General features: G+C 40.9%; 1 protein-coding gene across 7 annotated transcripts in view; it reads right to left on the minus strand.

Annotated features, from left to right (window-relative positions):
• Window positions 1–4,630: 4,630 nt before the first annotated feature.
• ZNF182 (zinc finger protein 182) overlaps window positions 4,631–18,433 on the minus strand; it is a 36,675-nt gene continuing 22,872 nt past the window's right edge. For 6 of the 7 annotated variants that reach the window (XM_047844475.1, XM_047844478.1, XM_047844474.1 and 3 more), the window contains 3 exons: window positions 12,174–12,300; window positions 11,767–11,862; window positions 4,631–7,522 (listed from right to left, as the gene is read on the minus strand). In XM_047844475.1, coding sequence (XP_047700431.1) covers window positions 5,892–7,522; window positions 11,767–11,862; window positions 12,174–12,300 — 1,854 coding nt within the window. In that variant the 3' untranslated portion in view covers window positions 4,631–5,891. The remainder of the gene's footprint in view (window positions 7,523–11,766; window positions 11,863–12,173; window positions 12,301–18,433) is intronic. The other variant, XM_047844479.1, reaches the window with a different exon arrangement.

The following is an 18,433-nucleotide window of genomic DNA, read 5'->3' on the forward strand; positions in this document are numbered from 1 at the left end:
TAATTGGGCAGCTTTGTTATGTAGTCCATGAAGCTACCCCTTTCTCAGTATTCAGAGGCCCCCAAGTCCAAGCAGGTACCGTAAATTCTGAATCATGTCCTCTTGCAATTGATCAAGTTACCAAACCAGACCTGATCTTCACATTTGAGAAAGAAGAGCCTTGGATGGCAGAAAAACCTAAAGTTGCATAGGTGAGTGAGAACTAGGAAGACTAGGGATGGTGCATGGAAGGTTCCAGCTGGTGAGGGAGGTTTCTTTGACATGCCATCAACATACCTTTGGTCTTCCTTAAAGGAGAGGAGGTAGGCCTCCAATGATTGTAGGACGTGGGTGTGAACCCCTCACAGATTAAATGACCTTTCCACATCCATCCCTCCCCCCCGCCATATTCTTTACTTAGCTTTGAGAAAGAACCATGCCTGCCTTCTTTGTCCTCAGAATCTTGTAGCTGCCTCTTTCAGCTGGAACAAGCCCTTCTAGGTCATACTCCCTTTCCCTGGCCTTTGCATTTTCTAACCCTCCAGTTATCACCTGTCCCTTTTCTTATGCATTCCAGCACCTATATATGTCCTTCACTTTGTGACCTTTGTTTCTTCTTCCTTCTCTCACCCTTGTGAGAAGCCCCAAGCTGTTTTCTCCCTGTTTTACAATCAGATTCCACCCCACCTACATGTAAACTCCTTTCAAGGATCTCCATTACATGGCTCCATCTGTTAGTCTTCTGTTCCCCAAAAATGAAGCCATGGTGTTTTCTAGTTGATGGCAGTACAAAGAAAAACAGTTTCTGTGTTTGAGCTTATATTTAGCAGCCTTGCAAAATTCACTTAAATCTATTTCTAGATGCTTTTGGGTTTTTCTGTGTGTGTGTCATCTGTAAAAATTGAGAGCTTTATTCCTTTCATGACTCCTCTCCTGTCTTGCTGTATTTCATGAAGGCCTCCAGTACAGTATAGTGTTGAATAGAAGTGGGCACAAGAAGCCCCCTAGTCTCATTCCTAATCTCAGGGGAAAAATTTTTACTGTCACCATTAAGTTTTTGTTGTCTTAATACACCCTTTATCAGACTAAGCAAATCCGTCCTATGCTAGTTTGCTAAGAATTTATATATGGATGGGTATTGAATCGTATGAGATCCCCTTTTCTGCATCTATAGAGATTACATGATTTTCTCCATGAATTACATTGACTAAATGATCTTCATTGGCATAAAGTTTTTTCATAATTTCCTAATTTTTTTAATGTTTATAAAATCTGCAGTGAAGTCCACTATATCATTCCTAATTTGAAAATTTGTGTTTTCCCATTTTTTTCTTGAACAGTCTAGGGTTTCTCACTTTTATTAATCTTTTCAAAGAATTCCCTTTGATTTTTGCTTATTGCTTGTCCTCTAGAGGACATGAAAACAAGTATGATGGAGGAAACTCCTCAGTGTTAAGCATAGATAGGAAGCTAGAAGCTTGAGATATACCAAAACTCATAAGGTGTGAAGTATAAAGAATGAGTAAGCAAGCTGCTTTTGAAGCACAGGCAGAATTCATAAGATGTGTTATATACAGTTGGCAAGTAAGTTAGTAGGTGATAGGATACACTAAAGATAAATAGAATGGAATATATGATGGAACAAACAAGTGTTAAAGATAGTAAGGAATGCAAAGACCAGGTCATAAAGTATCCTAACACCTGAGCCAACAGCTAAGTTTTACTTAAATTCACCACTAGTTGGTGACGCTCAGTATTGTTCCATGGATCACAGATAAAACCCGGGACTGTGCAGGAAGTTATTGGTGAGTTACAGTGGAGGCAAACAGGGTATGTCAATGCCCCTGAGCATTTTCAGTCTGACCAGGCCCCTTGTTTCAACTTCAAACTCTGGTCCTCATAATCCAGGAGGCTGATGCAAGAGATAGGGAAACACAAAGGGAGAGCAAAGATAAGGTGTATGAACATTACATAACAAAGGATTCAGGAAATGTGGTCCTTCACTCTGTTTGTATCCTATTCTAAACTTACCCATCTCTTCCCCTTTGCTTCTTGGTGGGTTTTTAAATACATATATCTTAGTGTTTTTAAACTGACAATAAGCCACATGCCTTGAGCATTTTATTTTGGTCTGTGAGCCCTTCTATTCTAAGACCCCTGGGATAGCTTGCCTGGTAGTATATATTGGAGTCCATCACTGTATCAAGGGAATGTCTCATAGTAACAATTCCCAAAGGATGAGGTGAGAAAAGATCATAATTCACAGCTGTGGACAGTTTGTCTTATTTACTAAAGAAATAAGACAATATGAAGTAACTGGTTAAAATATTGGGGGCCCAATACTGATCTGGGTGGTTATAGGGCCAATCAAGGGTCACAGGACCGATCTTAGGGATTCCAGGGTAGTCTTGAGGGTCCTAGGAAACAAGTTGAAGAAACATCATTATGTATATCATTTTAGAGATTTTAGCTAAAGCAAGAAGACAAATAACTGGCATAAATAATGGGAGACAGGATTCAGGGCTGGCCTATGGGCACAGCAGAGCTGATTTGGGGGTGCTATCGGGGATACATTTGTGATAGGGCCTCTCCCTCTCCCAATGTATACAAATAAGAACAAGAACATAGAACATGGAAGGGACATTTGTTGAGCACTGTGTCCCAAGCATGGGCTGTTCCCATCCTGTATACCTGTAATCACCGTGGGGTCCTCAGGGCAGCGCCTCTTTGTGCAGAAACCTGTGACCACCTCCTGCCTCCTCCACTCAGTCCTCACCAAACCCCTATCACCAATACCATCAGATCCCGCATCACTGAGACCCCAAAACCCTACGGCCCAACACAAGTCCCTGTTACGACAGATCCAGTGGTCTGTCCCTCGCTGATACCCATATTCTTCCTCTTCATACTTGCTAATGGTCTGCCATATTTTGCCGCCTGTCTGCTCTTTACTCTGCCCCGTTCACCATCATTCCCACTAGGTTTTCTATCCCAACTTACTCCACTCTATCCACATTTTCAACCCACTTTCTGCCCATTCACTCAAACTACTCACTCCCACTCTTCCCAGCATTACTCATATTGACTTATATTCTACTCTTCTCCAGTAACTCACCCCACTGGCTATTTATACAATTTTCTCCTACTCTTCCCTGTTTGCCCCCACTCTGCCCCCTCATTACTCCATTCCTTCACACCTGGCCCTTCCTTACCCTCTTCTATTTTCCCCTAATTCCAACCCACTTATCCACATCCTGCTGTTCACCCCCACCCTTTCCCCCTAGGTCCATGCCCCATTCACTTCCACTCACACACATGGCCCATTCATTCGTTTGCCATCTGTGCCCCAGGAAGCAGGAGTTCATAATCAACCTGGAATGGTAAGATCTGACCCCTATCCACGCCCCACTTCAGGATGACCTGAAACCCCAGGAATATTCTTTATTTAGCAGGAAGATGAAATGCTTCATTTTTAGTGCCTTTGGGCATCATTCTCTCAGCAGACTGTACCAGAAGCAAGTAAGTCAGTCCCACATTTCTTCCAAGCTCTTTCTCCCTGAAAAGGCACTAAATGTGACATATCTGACTCACATAGCTCATAAAAAGTGAGTCCATGCTTCATTTTCTTGCAGGATAATTTAGGGGAAAAAACAAGGCTTGGAAGGGCACAGGCATGGTCCCAGAGGTCTGATTCATTCACCTGTTTTGTTAAATCCAAACACTGACCATGCCCAGTCTTACATAGCTTGGGTTACCCAGTTCCACCAGAGATAGCCCCAGTGAAAAGCCACAGAATCAAGGGCCACAAATATGGTCACACAGTTGGACTTCTTCTTCTGGAGCAGACATACTGTTACCTGGTCTTTGGCTGTGTCCATTCAGACCATGGTTTCAATATGTCACCAGCAGCAGTCTGCCCTAGGGGGCAAGCTACCCAATTTCCTTGTGTACTCATGATTTTATCACTTATAATACAAATACGCAAACACAAATGAAATCTACATCATTGTGGTAAGATATGGAAAGACAATGGTGAGCTTTGTTAGAGAATATTTTCAGATGTCTCTGTGCACACTAAATAAGAACGTATTCCAGTCTTGGGGTGCCAGAGTGGCTCAGTCAGTTGCATGTCCGACAACTGACTTCGGCTCAGGTCATGATCTCATGGTTTATGAGTTCAAGCCCCACACTGGGGCTCAATTATTTCAGGTTTACATGATGTGGTCCCAGCTGACCTAAGAATCACCTTATTTGACCCCCTCAGGAAAGTAATGCCTGTGTACCTTTGGAACTGGCTAGATATCTGTTTTTCTGGCAGATTATTCACTCAAAAAATTTAACTCCACATTGAACACATATGTATTAAATGCTATGAAATTCTGGGGTGCTTGGGTGGCTCAGCTAGTTGAATGTCCAACTTCGGCTCAGGTCATGATCTCAGGGTTTGTGAGCTCGAGCCCCGCATAGGGCTTGCTGCTGTCAGCACAGAACCCGCTTCAGATCTGCCCACCCCCGGCCCCTTCCTCGTTGGTTCTCTCTCAAAATAAATAAGCTTCTTTAAAAAATGTTATGAAATCCTATATTTAGAATATAACTTCATTATCACAGCTGTGGAACAAAATATGCATTTTAAAAAGTTTTATTTATTGAAAAGGTAGTACATCCACATAGCACGATTTTCAAAAATTATGAAAGGACATACACAGTTGTCTCCCTCCCAACTCCATTCCCCCAGCCACCCATTTCCCCTTCCCTTTCCCAGAGGTAATAGGGTTCCCGGCTTCTCATGTATCTTCCCAGAGAAGTTTATGCATATATGCTCAATTATGTACTTGCCATTTGTTCTTTTTATGTACGAATGGTAGCATATTCACTGTCCTGCACCCTGCTTTTTGCACCTAATGATGTATGTTGATCTTCCACATCACTGCCCAAATGATGCCCAGGTTCTCTTTCTGCATTTATTCATTTTGTCTACCTGGGAGTTTGTTATATAAGCATGCTGAGATTCCAGGATCCAGACCCGTCATCTGGACAGCTTCCAACCTCTTGTTTTCACAAACAGTGCACCAGCGAGTATCTGTTGTTTTCATCGATTTGTACATGCATGAGTATATACATTCCTAGAAGTGGAACTGCTGGCTCAAAGCCATTGCATTTGTGGTTTTCATTACTTTGGAATCATTTTTGTTTGAATAGGAGTTTTTCCTGGACGTGCTGTTTGATAAGAAGCCAGGGCCACGTTCTAGGCAGGTAAGAGTTTTTCTTACAATTGGGATGGTTTTTTTTTCTCCATTTGCTATTTCTTTTAGAGTTGATTTCTCCAGTCAGTAAACAGGTGCAGCTGAAGGGTTCTTCACAAGGAACACTCCCTTCTCTTGCCCCAGCCCCTGCCAAGTGCTCCTCTCAGGAGTACAGACTACTTTCTACAAATATGGCTTGTCTGAGCGATTCCTTGTCGAGGCCTCTGTCTCTCCTCAGACCCCAAGTGGGTCTAGGAAACATCCTATCTCCCACCTGCCCATGCCCTCTGCTACTCTTGTGGATGTATGTGGTCTTACACTCAGAGTATATCCTAAACCTCAACTAAGAGTCCTTCCCAGTACTGTCTCACATCTGCAGCCTTGAGTGTTCTCTCTAAAATCTGCTGCACCACTGCTTGCTTCCCTCTGCCTCTGGCAGCACTCCCATCAAGGTTTTAGCTATCTCCTCATTTTGTTAGATACAGAGATTATACTTCTGCTTTTTATCCTGGTAGTTTCTGGGTGAAGAATGAGATGAAAAAAAGAGAGGCTGGCTTTATTCCCCATATTTAAACCAGAAGTCCGAACATACTTTTAAAATGTTAACTAAATTGACAAAAACTTCCTTCAGTGAACATTAACATTTAACAGGCACCACTGATATACTCTCTAATGTGCAATGAGCTTTGACTTCCGGCCGTGGCCTTTTCCGTGGGCTTTCTTTCCCGTATGTGTTCTCTGATGTACGATAAGGTTTGATTTTTGGGTAAAGGCTTTCCCACATTCTGTACACTTGTAGGGTTTCTCTCCAGTATGAGTTCGCTGGTGTACAGTGAATGTGGATTTTTCTCTGAAGGCTTTGCCACACTCAGAACATGCATAGGGTTTCTCTCCTGTGTGTGTTCGCTGATGTATTATGAGCTGTGACTTTTGACTAAAAGCTTTCCAACATACGGGACATTCGTAAGGTTTCTCTCCTGTATGAATTCTCTGATGTATAATGAGCTTGGACTTTTCTCGGAAGGCTTTGCCACATTCATTACATTTATATGGTTTTTCTTCTGTATGAGTTCTTTGATGTATAATGAGGTATGATTTCTGGGAAAATGCTTTTTCACATTCACTGCATTCATAGGGCTTCTCTCCTGTGTGACCCCTCTGGTGTAGCATAAGATAGGATTTCTGAGAGAATGCTTTCTCACATTCATTACATTCAAAAGGTTTCTCTCCTGAATGGGTTCTCTGATGTACACCAAGGTTTGATTTTTGGGTGAAGGTTTTCCCACACACATCACACTCATAGGGTTTCTCTCCTGTATGAGTTCTCTGATGCACGATGAGGGTTGACTTCTCGTTGAAAGACTTCCCACATTCGGTACATTTATGAGGTTTCTCTCCTGTATGAGTTCTTTGATGTATAATGAGAGTTGACTTATCACTGAAAGTTTTCTTACACTCATTACATTCATGTGGTTTCTTTCCTGTATGAGTACTATGATGTATAATTAGATCAAGCTTCTGTATGAAAGATTCCCCACATTTAGTGCATTCATAAGTTTTCTCTCCTGTATGGGTCTTCTGATGGACAATGAGGTTTGACTTCTGTGTGAAGGCTTTTCCACATTCGTTACATTCATAAGGCTTCTCTCCTGTATGAGTCCTGTAATGTATGATGACAGTTGACTTTTCTCTGAAGGCTTTTCCACATTCTGGACACTCAAAGGGTCGCTCTCCTGTATGACTTCTCAAATGTATAATGAGCTGAGATTTTTGGCTAAAGGCTTTTCCACATTCAGTACATCCAAAGGGTTTCTCTCCTGTGTGAGTTCTCCAATGTACAATGAGGTGTGACTTCTTGCTGAATGTTTTCCTACATGCAGTGCATTCAAAGGGTTTCTCTCCATTTTTAATTCTCTCTTGTAGACTAAGACCTTTCTTTCGCCTCAGGGCCTTCCCACATTCTTTATATCCATGGGGTTTTACTCCAGGAGTTGTTTTCTCATACTCAGTGTGGAAGAATAATTTTGCACATCCATTATCATGTTTCTTTCCTACAGAACTTCTGGTAAATAGGTCTAAATTATCTACCATATTATTTCCAAATGACTCATGTTTATGGGATCTTTGTATTGAAGCCAAAAAGTTTGTACTAAGATGAAGTACATTTCCAAATTCATTATAGTCAGGGCCAGTCCTGGTGATAATTGTTGTCTTGTCAGGGAATCCAATTTGCATCAACAAATACCTATCTTGGTCATCCTGGTGCTGTCTCTCAATCTGTTCATCAACTTGATAGGCTTCTAGAAGGAAGTACAATAAACCATTTTTGTAACTTAACATTATGTAATGGAACTTCTTTAAAAATCCCCTACCATATAAAAGCCAATACTATTTTTGTTTGGGTGCAAAAACGTGATTTTATTAAAGCATGGGGAGAGCTGGTATAATTATCTCATTTTATGAGTTCCTAGAGAGAATTTTGATGGTCAAATCCTGTTCTTTTACTAAACTCCCACCTCCTAGTCTTTTTGTTACCAAAAACAATCTTACCTTGATATCTCAGTCTTTCTTACCTCTACTTTTACATCATCTCTGATTTCCATCAATTCTGGGGACTTTATCACCCTTCATTTATCATATGAACTCTTAACTGTACCAACTTACACTATTTCTAACTAGGTAGAAATACAACAGTGTGATCAGTGGACTCAAATTTTACAATCCTGAATCCACATTCTTAGTGAATAGGATAAAAATCTAGAAAGATTAGCCTTACAAAAACAAAGATCACCTTAAAGATCTCTGCCCAATCTGGAGTCATCCAAGCTTGCAGTTTGTCAACACCACCTTCTGCTCCTATCTACATTATTTTCACTAAAAACCCTTCCTCATGTTCTATCACTCACATAGCCCAGTCTTCCATATTTTGCTATGATCAGAATATCGATAACTTTCAAGGAGCAATTCAGTCTTCTCACAAAAGCTTACTCTGATCTTCCTATATAATTTTTGTTAATTTCTAAAGTAATCATCTGTACCACTCATTTAGACAGTTAAAGTTGCAAAGCCTTGCCTTAAATATACCATATTTCACCAATTGCAAGATGCATATTATTTCACATTTTAACATCTCTGAATCCAGATGTACCTTATAATCAATGACATGTCATAAATTAATTGGTGGCAATTTTTCTTAGTGGCATGTATTAAATTTAATTGGATCTTGGGGCACCTGGGTGGCTCAGTCAGTTGAGTGGCTGGCCAACTCTTGATGTGGGCTCAGGTCATGATCCCAGGGTTGTGGGATCAAGCCTCGTGTTGGGCTCTGCACTGAGCATGGAGCCCACTCAAGATTCTCTCCCTCCCTCTGCCCCTCTCCCTCACTCACACACTCTCTAAAATTAAATTCAAAAAAATCAACTGGATCTTGAAGTCAATAAAATATGGTAAATACTTTTTGCATATATACTGAATTTTAATCATTTTTGTAGTTTAATTTTTTCCTACCTTCTCCTAAAATTCTGTATGAAAATTATCAAATGTACAAAAAATATGAAAGAGTAAAAAAAGACTCCTACTACCATTTAGATTTAATAACGATAACACTTACAATAGTAATACTGAAGTTTAAAATGGATCATGTTCCTATGACATCCTTAATTATATTAGCAAAGCACTAGTTCTTAACCAGGCATGAACATCAGAATCACAGGAAAATCTTTTATAAAATACATCTGATGGGACCCAAGCTCCACCAAGCATCTACTGAATCTGGACCTCATTAGGTGGTAAGAAGCAGCATAGTTAGGGTCATAAGCTCTCTAGCCCAGGATCAAATCCTGGCTCAACCATTCATTTGCTCTGTGACCTGAGCAACTTACCTAATCTATTTGTATTTTATTTCCCATCTGGAAACAGTAGTTGTAATAGTGCTTACTCAAATGTTGATAGGATTAACCTGCTTATAACAGGGCATGCATGGCACATAGGAAGTACTTTCAACTGTTTGCTAGAACAACTGATGCTACTACTACAATAACAACTACTATTATGATTAAGAGCCACTATACTCCTATAAGAAGAAATAAGGAATATGTCAATATATTCAACATGTTCTTGACCATTAAGTGAAAAAAAGGTGAATAAAACTGTACATAATAGGCTACCATTTTTCTAAAGAAAGAAATATATAAATATATATTTATATGGGCTCATCATATAAACAATGGAAGACTATACCTTTAAATTTTAATAAATGATTACTTATAGGAAAAAGGAAGGAAGAGAATGAGATGGAGGGAAAGCAGCTGAACTTCTTTAAATATACCTTGTTTTCTAGATTTGACTTTGGAACCAAGGCAATATTTTATATAATCATAAAGCAAAACTGAATTTAAAAGGCTTCCATAATAATAACTATACCCTCATCTGTATTTCCAAACAACCATGCTGAAAAGTCTTGATTCTTAATGGCACCAACGTGATTACCTCAATTAATTGAAACCACTATAGAGAATTTAGCAGTTTCAGAATAATACTAACAATATTACCATCAGATGTTAAGATTAACAAAGTAAAAACCTTTAAGCAGAGAATTTGATTTGGAAATACCAATTTGAACAGATGATATACTTTAAAATCTTTTTTTTTAAAACATAGTTCCTAGCTTTGTCAATAAAAAGGCCTAGAAACAATTCCATAATGTCTAAATTGTGGTCTGAAAACACTTTTTACCCCTAAAAAACCAGGTATCCTTAGAGAAATGGCTGATTCCAGGCCGGAGATGGAAAATATATAAAATGAGCCTGGAACATCTTGTAACAGAAAGCAAGGAAGCAAAGACTCAGGAGCCAACTTGAAAGGGTTTCCACTGGCCAGAGACAGGGCAGTTTGATTCACAGTAATAAGGCAGTGGATTAAAAAATAAAATATGGATCCTCAAAAAGGACATATTAGTCACCTTTTGCATGATGCTACAAAACCAACTCCTTATTTTTTTAAAACTGGTAAATATATGGAAAAACATATGCAACTCATATGGAACTCATGGAACTAACATGTAACCAAATAATAGATGAAGGGCAATCCTCTTTATAGAAATATTCCAGCTAATCAACAAAGAAGGAATGATAGAATATCACCACTTTGCAAACATTAATGAATAGATCTGAGCAATAATCACCGATAACTCATCATTACAATAGACAACCATGCCTCCTGATGGAAGGATGTTATACCAGCTAGGAAGTAAACTTGCTAAAAGAAAACATAAAACCCTGAATCTGATCAAATTTCAAAATCTAACCACCAATTTACAAGAAAAACAAGGGACAGAGGAGTATGTTAAATACCACCATAGGGGACTTAGCAAAGTCCAGAATGTGGGAAACTAAAAGACAACCAGTTACTTTATAAAAATAAAAGAGGAGGGGCGCCTGAGGTGGCTCAATTGGTTAAGCATCCAACTCTTGGTTTGGGCTCAAGTCATGATCTCATGGTTCATGGGATCAAGCCTCACATCATGCTGTGCGCTGATAGCACAGAGCCTGCTGGGGATTCATTCATATTCTTTCTTTCTCAGTTCACACTGTACCTTCCCTGTTTCAGACCTAGAATCAGCAGCTTCTCCAAGGATGTTCGATTCCTTTTTAGTGGGGAATGGTATTGAGAAATCAGCATCTAGGTGCTGGGTGTGCTTATAGCTACTTGGATTCTTACTTCTTAAAACCTACAAATGATTCTTGTCCATCTTTTTTTCCCTTTTATTTCTTTAAAGTTTACTTATTTACTTTTGAGGTATAGAAGAGATAGTGTGCCACATTTTGTATGGTTCCATTTATATGAAATTTCCAGAATAGGAAAAACCATAGAGGCAGAAAGTAGATCAGTAAGTGCCAGGGGCTGGGGGAAGGAAGAAATGGACACTGACTGATAAGGGGTAAGGGTTTCTTTTTGGGGTGACAATAATGTTCTAGAATTAGATAGTGGTGATAGTCTCATAACTGGGTGAATATCCTAAAAATCACTGAATCTGCAGACTTCAAAAGAGTGAATTTTATGGTCTGTGCATTATATCTCAATAAAGCTATTTTTTAAAAAAGATAATCAAGATTTTTTAGGAGAGCAAATGTGATAGGAATATCTAAAATGAATGGAATCAGGTAATCCAATATGGAATTAGAGCCTTTGTTCCTAGGCCTGTGACTAATGTGGGTCCGGCTTTAGATAAGGCAGCAAGGGAAATGAGAATGGGAGAAGTGGCAGGGCTTAGGGGCAGGGACATGCAGCTAAGACACTTCCATGCCGGGAAAAGGAGCTGTGCAGAAATTTGTGGGTGAGCACCAACTTAAGGGGAGTGGTCTGATGAGTATGAGACAAGGGCGAGGATGTCAGTCTTATGTCTGAGATATTCATGTCCCTAACTAACAACATCAAATGGTCACAACCTTTCTCAAGACATTCCTGAAAGCCCTTTCAGAGGTCCTTACTCCTGGGTGACAAGGTGGCACTTAGTGTCACCATCGTCTGAGTCAATCCCGCTTACCTGGAAAGTCCCAAATTGAGATTTTTGTCTCTGCCAGGCATGGCTCTTCTACCTCCAATTTCAGGATGAGGTCTGGTTTGGTAACCTGCTGCCCTGCTAATGAGAAATGACAGTGACACCTCCTTGGTCTTCAGAGCCTCTGAGAAAGAAGAAGGTGGAGTGTGGGGCAGCACAAGAGACCTATCAACTGACATAATGGTCAAGTCAAACCACTTCACCTGGGTTTTGAGTTCACAAACACCCTGTCAGGAAAGCAAAGGGGGGAAAAGGAACTTTGATCCCCAGAATTCAATGTCAAACTTTTCAAGCAGTTCAGAGGTCTTACAAGATTTCAAAATTGAGAAAGGATACACCCTCTGTCAGAGACAATCACAAACAGCAAAGTTACCTGAGGAAGCCATTCTTACCCACAGAGACCAGGTTGCTATAGGTCTCTAGCATCACTTCTCTGTACAGAGACTTCTGTGAAGGGTTCAGGTACTGCCACTCCTCGTGGGTGAAATCCACAGCCACATCCTCAAATGTCACGAGTCCCTGTAATTGTACATTCCTTTTATTCTAAAATACTGACCACCGGGTGAGGAGGATGAAAGGAACTTCTGATTGGGTTCCCAGTTCATGGTGATGACTTAATACAAGAGGCCTACATTGTTGGAAAATCACAAATCATGGTAGAAAAACTATTCCATCAAATATATGGAATATTCTCTAAGTATATCGAATATACAAAAGAGAATGTGGTATTCGCACAAGGATAGACAAATAGTCCAGTAGAACTAAAAATAGAATCCAGGGGCACCTGGGTGGCTCAGTCGGTTAAGTGTCCAACTTTGGCTCAGGTCATGATCTCATGGTTCTTGAGTTTGAGCCCGATTCAGGTTCTATGCTGACAGCTCAGAGCCTGGAACCTGCTTCAGGTTCTGTGTCTCCCTCTCTCTCTGTCCCCCCCTCCAAAATAAATAAACATTAAAGAATTTTTAAAGAATCCAAATGTGTATGGATACCTGAGTTATGAAAAAGTTGGCCCTACAAAGCAGTGGGGAGAGGATGAGCTTTTCAAATAAATGTGGATGGATTACTGGATATCTACATGGGGGGAAAAGATCACACTTAGCCACTAACTCACTATACACAAAAATCAACTACAGATAAATTATAAATCTAATGTGAAAGAGAATACAATAAGGTGGCTAGAAAACAATAAAGGAAAATGTTTTCATAGTCCTGGGGTAGGGAAAGAATTCTAAAACAAGATGTGAAAAGAGCTACTCATAAAGAAAAGGCTTTAATCGGAGGGAAGATGGCGGCGTAGGAGGTCACTGGGCTCACCGCGCGTCCTGCTGATCACTTAGATTCCACCTACACTTGCCTAAATAACCCAGAAAACCGCCAGAGGATTAGCAGAACGGAGTCGCCGGAGCCAAGCGCAGACGAGAAGCCCACGGAAGAGGGTAGGAAGGGCGGCGAGGTGGTGCGCGCTCCACGGACTGGTGGGAGGGAGCCGGGGCGGAGGGGCGGCTCGCTGGCCAAGCAGAGCCCCCGAGTCGGGCTTGCAAAAGCGGAGGGGCCTGACGGACTGTGTTCCGACAGCAAGCGCGACTTAGCGTCTGGGAGGTCATAAGTTAACAACTCTGCTCAGAAAGCGGGAAGGCTGGAGGACAAAGGGAGGGAGAGCTGCTGAGCCCCCTGACAACAGAGCTCAGTTTGGTGGGGAACAAAGGCGCTCGCCAGCGCCATCTCCCCCGCCCATCCCCCAGCCAAAATCCCAAAGAGAACCAGTTCCTGCCAGGGAACTTGCTCGCTCCGCCAAACACCCAACTCTGCGCTTCTGCGGAGCCAAACCTCCTGCAGCGGATCTGACTCCCTCCCGCTGCCACAGGGCCCCTCCTGAAGTGGATCACCTAAGGAGAAGCGAGCTAAGCCTGCCCCTCCTGCCCCCGTGCACCTTGCCTACCCACCCCAGCTAATACACCAGATCCCCAGCATCACAAGCCTGGCAGGGTGCAAGTAGCCCAGACGGGCCACACCACCCCACAGTGAATCCCGCCCCTAGGAGAGGGGAAGAGAAGGCACACACCAGTCTGACTGTGGCCCCAGCGGTGGGCTGGGGGCAGACATCAGGTCTGACTGCGGCCCCGCCCACCAACTCCAGTTATACACCACAGCACAGGGGAAGTGCCCTGCAGGTCCTCACCACGCCAGGGACTATCCAAAATGACCAAGCGGAAGAACTCCCCTCAGAAGAATCTCCAGGAAATAACAACAGCTAATGAGCTGATCAAAAAGGATTTAAATAATATAACAGAAAGTGAATTTAGAATAATAGTCATAAAATTAATCGCTGGGCTTGAAAACAGTATAGAGGACAGCAGAGAATCTCTTGCTACAGAGATCAAGGGACTAAGGAACAGTCACGAGGAGCTGAAAAACGCTTTAAACGAAATGCATAACAAAATGGAAACCACCACGGCTCGGATTGAAGAGGCAGAGGAGAGAATAGGTGAACTAGAAGATAAAGTTATGGAAAAAGAGGAAGCTGAGAAAAAGAGAGATAAAAAAACCAGGAGTATGAGGGGAAAATTAGAGAACTAAGTGATACACTAAAAAGAAATAATATACGCATAATTGGTATCCCAGAGGAGGAAGAGAGAGGGAAAGGTGCTGAAGGGGTACTTGAAGAAATCATAGCTGAGAACTTCCCTGAACTGGGGAAGGAAAAAGGCATTGAAATCCAAGAGGCAAGGAGAACTCCCTTCAGACGTAACTTGAATCGATCTTCTACACGACATATCATAGTGAAACTGGCAAAATACAAGGATAAAGAGAAAATTCTGAAAGCAGCAAGGGGTAAACGTGCCCTCACATATAAAGGGAGACCTATAAGGCTCGTGACTGATCTCTCGTTTGAAACTTGGCAGGCCAGAAAGAATTGGCACGAGATTTTCAGGGTGCTAGACAGAAAAAATATGCAGCCGAGAATCCTTTATCCAGCAAGTCTGTCATTTAGAATAGAAGGAGAGATAAAGGTCTTCCCAAACAAAAACTGAAGGAATTTGTCACCACTAAACCAGCCCTACAAGAGATCCTAAGGGGGACCCTGTGAAACAAAGTACTGGAGACATCACTACAAGCATAAAACATACAGACATCACAATGACTCTAAACCCGTATCTTTCTATAATAACACTGAATGTAAATGGATTAAATGCACCAACCAAAAGACATAGGGTATCAGAATGGATAAAAAAACAAGACCCATCTATTTGCTGTCTACAAGAGACTCATTTTAGACCTGAGGACACCTTTAGATTGAAAATGAGGGGATGGAGAACTATTTATCATGCGACTGGAAGCCAAAAGAAAGCTGGAGTAGCCATACTTATATCAGACAAACTAGACTTTAAATTAAAGGCTGGAACAAGAGATGAAGAAGGACATTATATAATAGTTACAGGGTCTATCCATCAGGAAGAGCTAACAATTATAAATGTCTATGCGCCGAATACCGGAGCCCCCAAATATATAAAACAATTACTCATAAACATAAGCAACCTTATCGATAAGAATGTGGTAATTGCAGGGGACTTTAACACCCCACTTACAGAAATGGATAGATCATCTAGACACATGGTCAATAAAGAAACAAGGGCCCTGAATGACACATTGGATCAGATGGACTTGACAGATATATTTAGAACTCTACATCCCAAAGCAACAGAATATACTTTCTTCTCGAGTGCACATGGAACATTCTCCAAGATAGATCATATACTGGGTCACAAAACAGCCCTTCATAAGTTTACAAGAATTGAAATTATACCATGCTTACTTTCAGACCACAGTGCTATGAAGCTTGAAATCAACCACAGGAAAAAGTCTGGAAAACCTCCAAAAGCATGGAGGTTAAAGAACACCCTACTAACAAATGAGTGGGTCAACCAGGCAATTAGAGAAGAAATTAAAAAATATATGGAAACAAACGAAAATGAAAATACAACAATCCAAACGCTTTGGGACGCAGCGAAGGCAGTCCTGAGAGGAAAATACATTGCAATCCAGACCTATCACAAGAAACAAGAAAAATCCCAAATACAAAATCTAACAGCACACCTAAAGGAAATAGAAGCAGAACAGCAAAGCAGCCTAAACCCAGCAGAAGAAGAGAAATAATAAAGATCAGAGCAGAAATAAACAATATAGAATCTAAAAAAAATGTAGAGCAGATCAACGAAACCAAGAGTTGTTTTTTTTGAAAAAATAAACAAAATTGACAAACCTCTAGCCAGGCTTCTCAAAAAGAAAAGGGAGATGACCCAAATAGATAAAATCATGAATGAAAATGGAATTATTACAACCAATCCCTCAGAGATACAAACAATTATCAGGGAATACTATGAAAAATTATATGCCAACAAATTGGACAACCTGGAAGAAATGGACAAATTCCTGAACACCCACACTCTTCCAAAACTCAATCAGGAGGAAATAGAAAGCTTGAACAGACCCATAACCAGCAAAGAAATTGAATCGGTTATCAAAAATCTCCTAACAAATAAGAGTCCAGGACCAGATGGCTTCCCAGGGGAGTTCTACCAGACGTTTCAAGCAGAGATAATACCTATCCTTCTCAAGCTATTCCAAGAAATAGAAAGGGAAGGAAAACTTCCAGACTCATTCTATGAAGCCAGTATTACTTTGATTCCTAAACCAGACAGAGACCCAGTAAAAAAAGAGAACTACAGGCCAATATCCCTGATGAATATGGATGCAAAAATTCTCAATAAGATACTAGCAAATCGAATTCAACGGCATATAAAAAGAATGATTCACCATGATCAAGTGGGATTCATTCCTGGGATGCAGGGCTGGTTCAACATTCGCAAAACAATCAACGTGATACATCACATTAACGAAAAAAAAGAGAAGAACCATATGATCCTGTCAATCGATGCAGAAAAGGCCTTTGACAAAATCCAGCACCCTTTCTTAATAAAAACCCTTGAGAAAGTCGGGATAGAAGGAACATACTTAAAGATCATAAAAGCCATTTATGAAAAGCCCACAGCTAACATCATCCTCAACGGGGAAAAACTGAGAGCTTTTTCCCTGAGATCAGGAACACGACAGGGATGTCCATTCTCACCGCTGTTGTTTAACATAGTGCTGGAAATTCTAGCATCAGCAATCGGACAACAAAAGGAAATCAAAGGCATCAAAATTGGCAAAGATGAAATCAAGCTTTCGCTTTTTGCAGATGACATGATATTATACATGGAAAATCCGATAGACTCTACCAAAAGTCTGCTAGAACTGATACAGGAATTCAGCAAAGTTGCAGGATACAAAATCAATGTACAGAAATCAGTTGCATTCTTATACACTAACAATGAAGCAACAGAAAGACAAAGAAACTGATCCCATTCACAACTGCACCAAGAAGCATAAAATACCTAGGAATAAATCTAACCAAAGATGTAAAGGATCTGTAGGCTGAAAACTATAGAAAGCTTATGAAGGTAATTGAAGAAGATTTAAAGAAATGGAAAGACATTCCCTGCTCATGGATTGGAAGAATAAATATTGTCAAAATGTCAATACTACCCAAAGCTATCTACACATTCAATGCAATCCCAATCAAAATTGCACCAGCATTCTTCTCGAAACTAGAACAAGCAATCCTAAAATTCATATGGAACCACAAAAGGCCCCAAATAGCCAAAGGAATTTTGAAGAAGAAGACCAAAGCAGGAGGCATCACAATCCCAGACTTTAGCCTCTACTACAAAGCTGTCATCATCAAGACAGCATGGTATTGGCACAAAAACAGACACGTAGACCAATGGAATAGAATAGAAACCCCAGAACTAGACCCACAAACGTATGGCCAACTCATCTTTGACAAAGCAGGAAAGAACATCCAATGGAAAAAAGACCGTCTCTTTAACAAATGGTGCTGGGAGAACTGGACAGCAACATGCAGAAGGTTGAAACTAGACCACTTTCTCACACCATTCACAAAAATAAACTCAAAATGGATAAAGGACCTGAATGGGAGACAGGAAACCATCAAAACCTTAGAGGAGAAAGCAGGAAAAGACCTCTCTGACCTCAGCCGTAGCAATCTCTTACTCGACACATCCCCAAAGGCAAGGGAAATAAAAGCAAAAGTGAATTACTGGGACCTTATGAAGATAAAAAGCTTCTGCACAGCAAAGGAAACAACCAACAAAACTGAAAGGCAACCAACGGAATGGGAAAAGATATTTGCAAATGACATCTCGGACAAAGGGCTAGTCTCCAAAATCTATAAAGAGCTCACCAAACTCCACACCCGAAAAACAAATAACCCAGTGAAGAAATGGGCAGAAAACATGAATAGACACTTCTCTAAAGAAGACATCCGGATGGCCAACAGGCACATGAAAAGATGCTCAGCGTCGCTCCTTATCAGGGAAATACAAATCAAAACCACACTCAGGTATCACCTCACGCCAGTCAGAGTGGCCAAAATGAACAAATCAGGAGACTATAGATGCTGGAGAGGATGTGGAGAAACGGGAACCCTCTTGCACTGTTGGTGGGAATGCAAAGTGGTGCAGCCGTTCTGGAAAGCAGTGTGGAGGTTCCTCAGAAAATTAAAAATAGACCTACCCTATGACCCAGCAAT

The sequence above is a fragment of the Prionailurus viverrinus genome, chromosome X (genome assembly GCF_022837055.1).
Source record: "Prionailurus viverrinus isolate Anna chromosome X, UM_Priviv_1.0, whole genome shotgun sequence".
In the NCBI taxonomy this organism is placed as follows: Eukaryota; Metazoa; Chordata; class Mammalia; order Carnivora; family Felidae; genus Prionailurus; species Prionailurus viverrinus.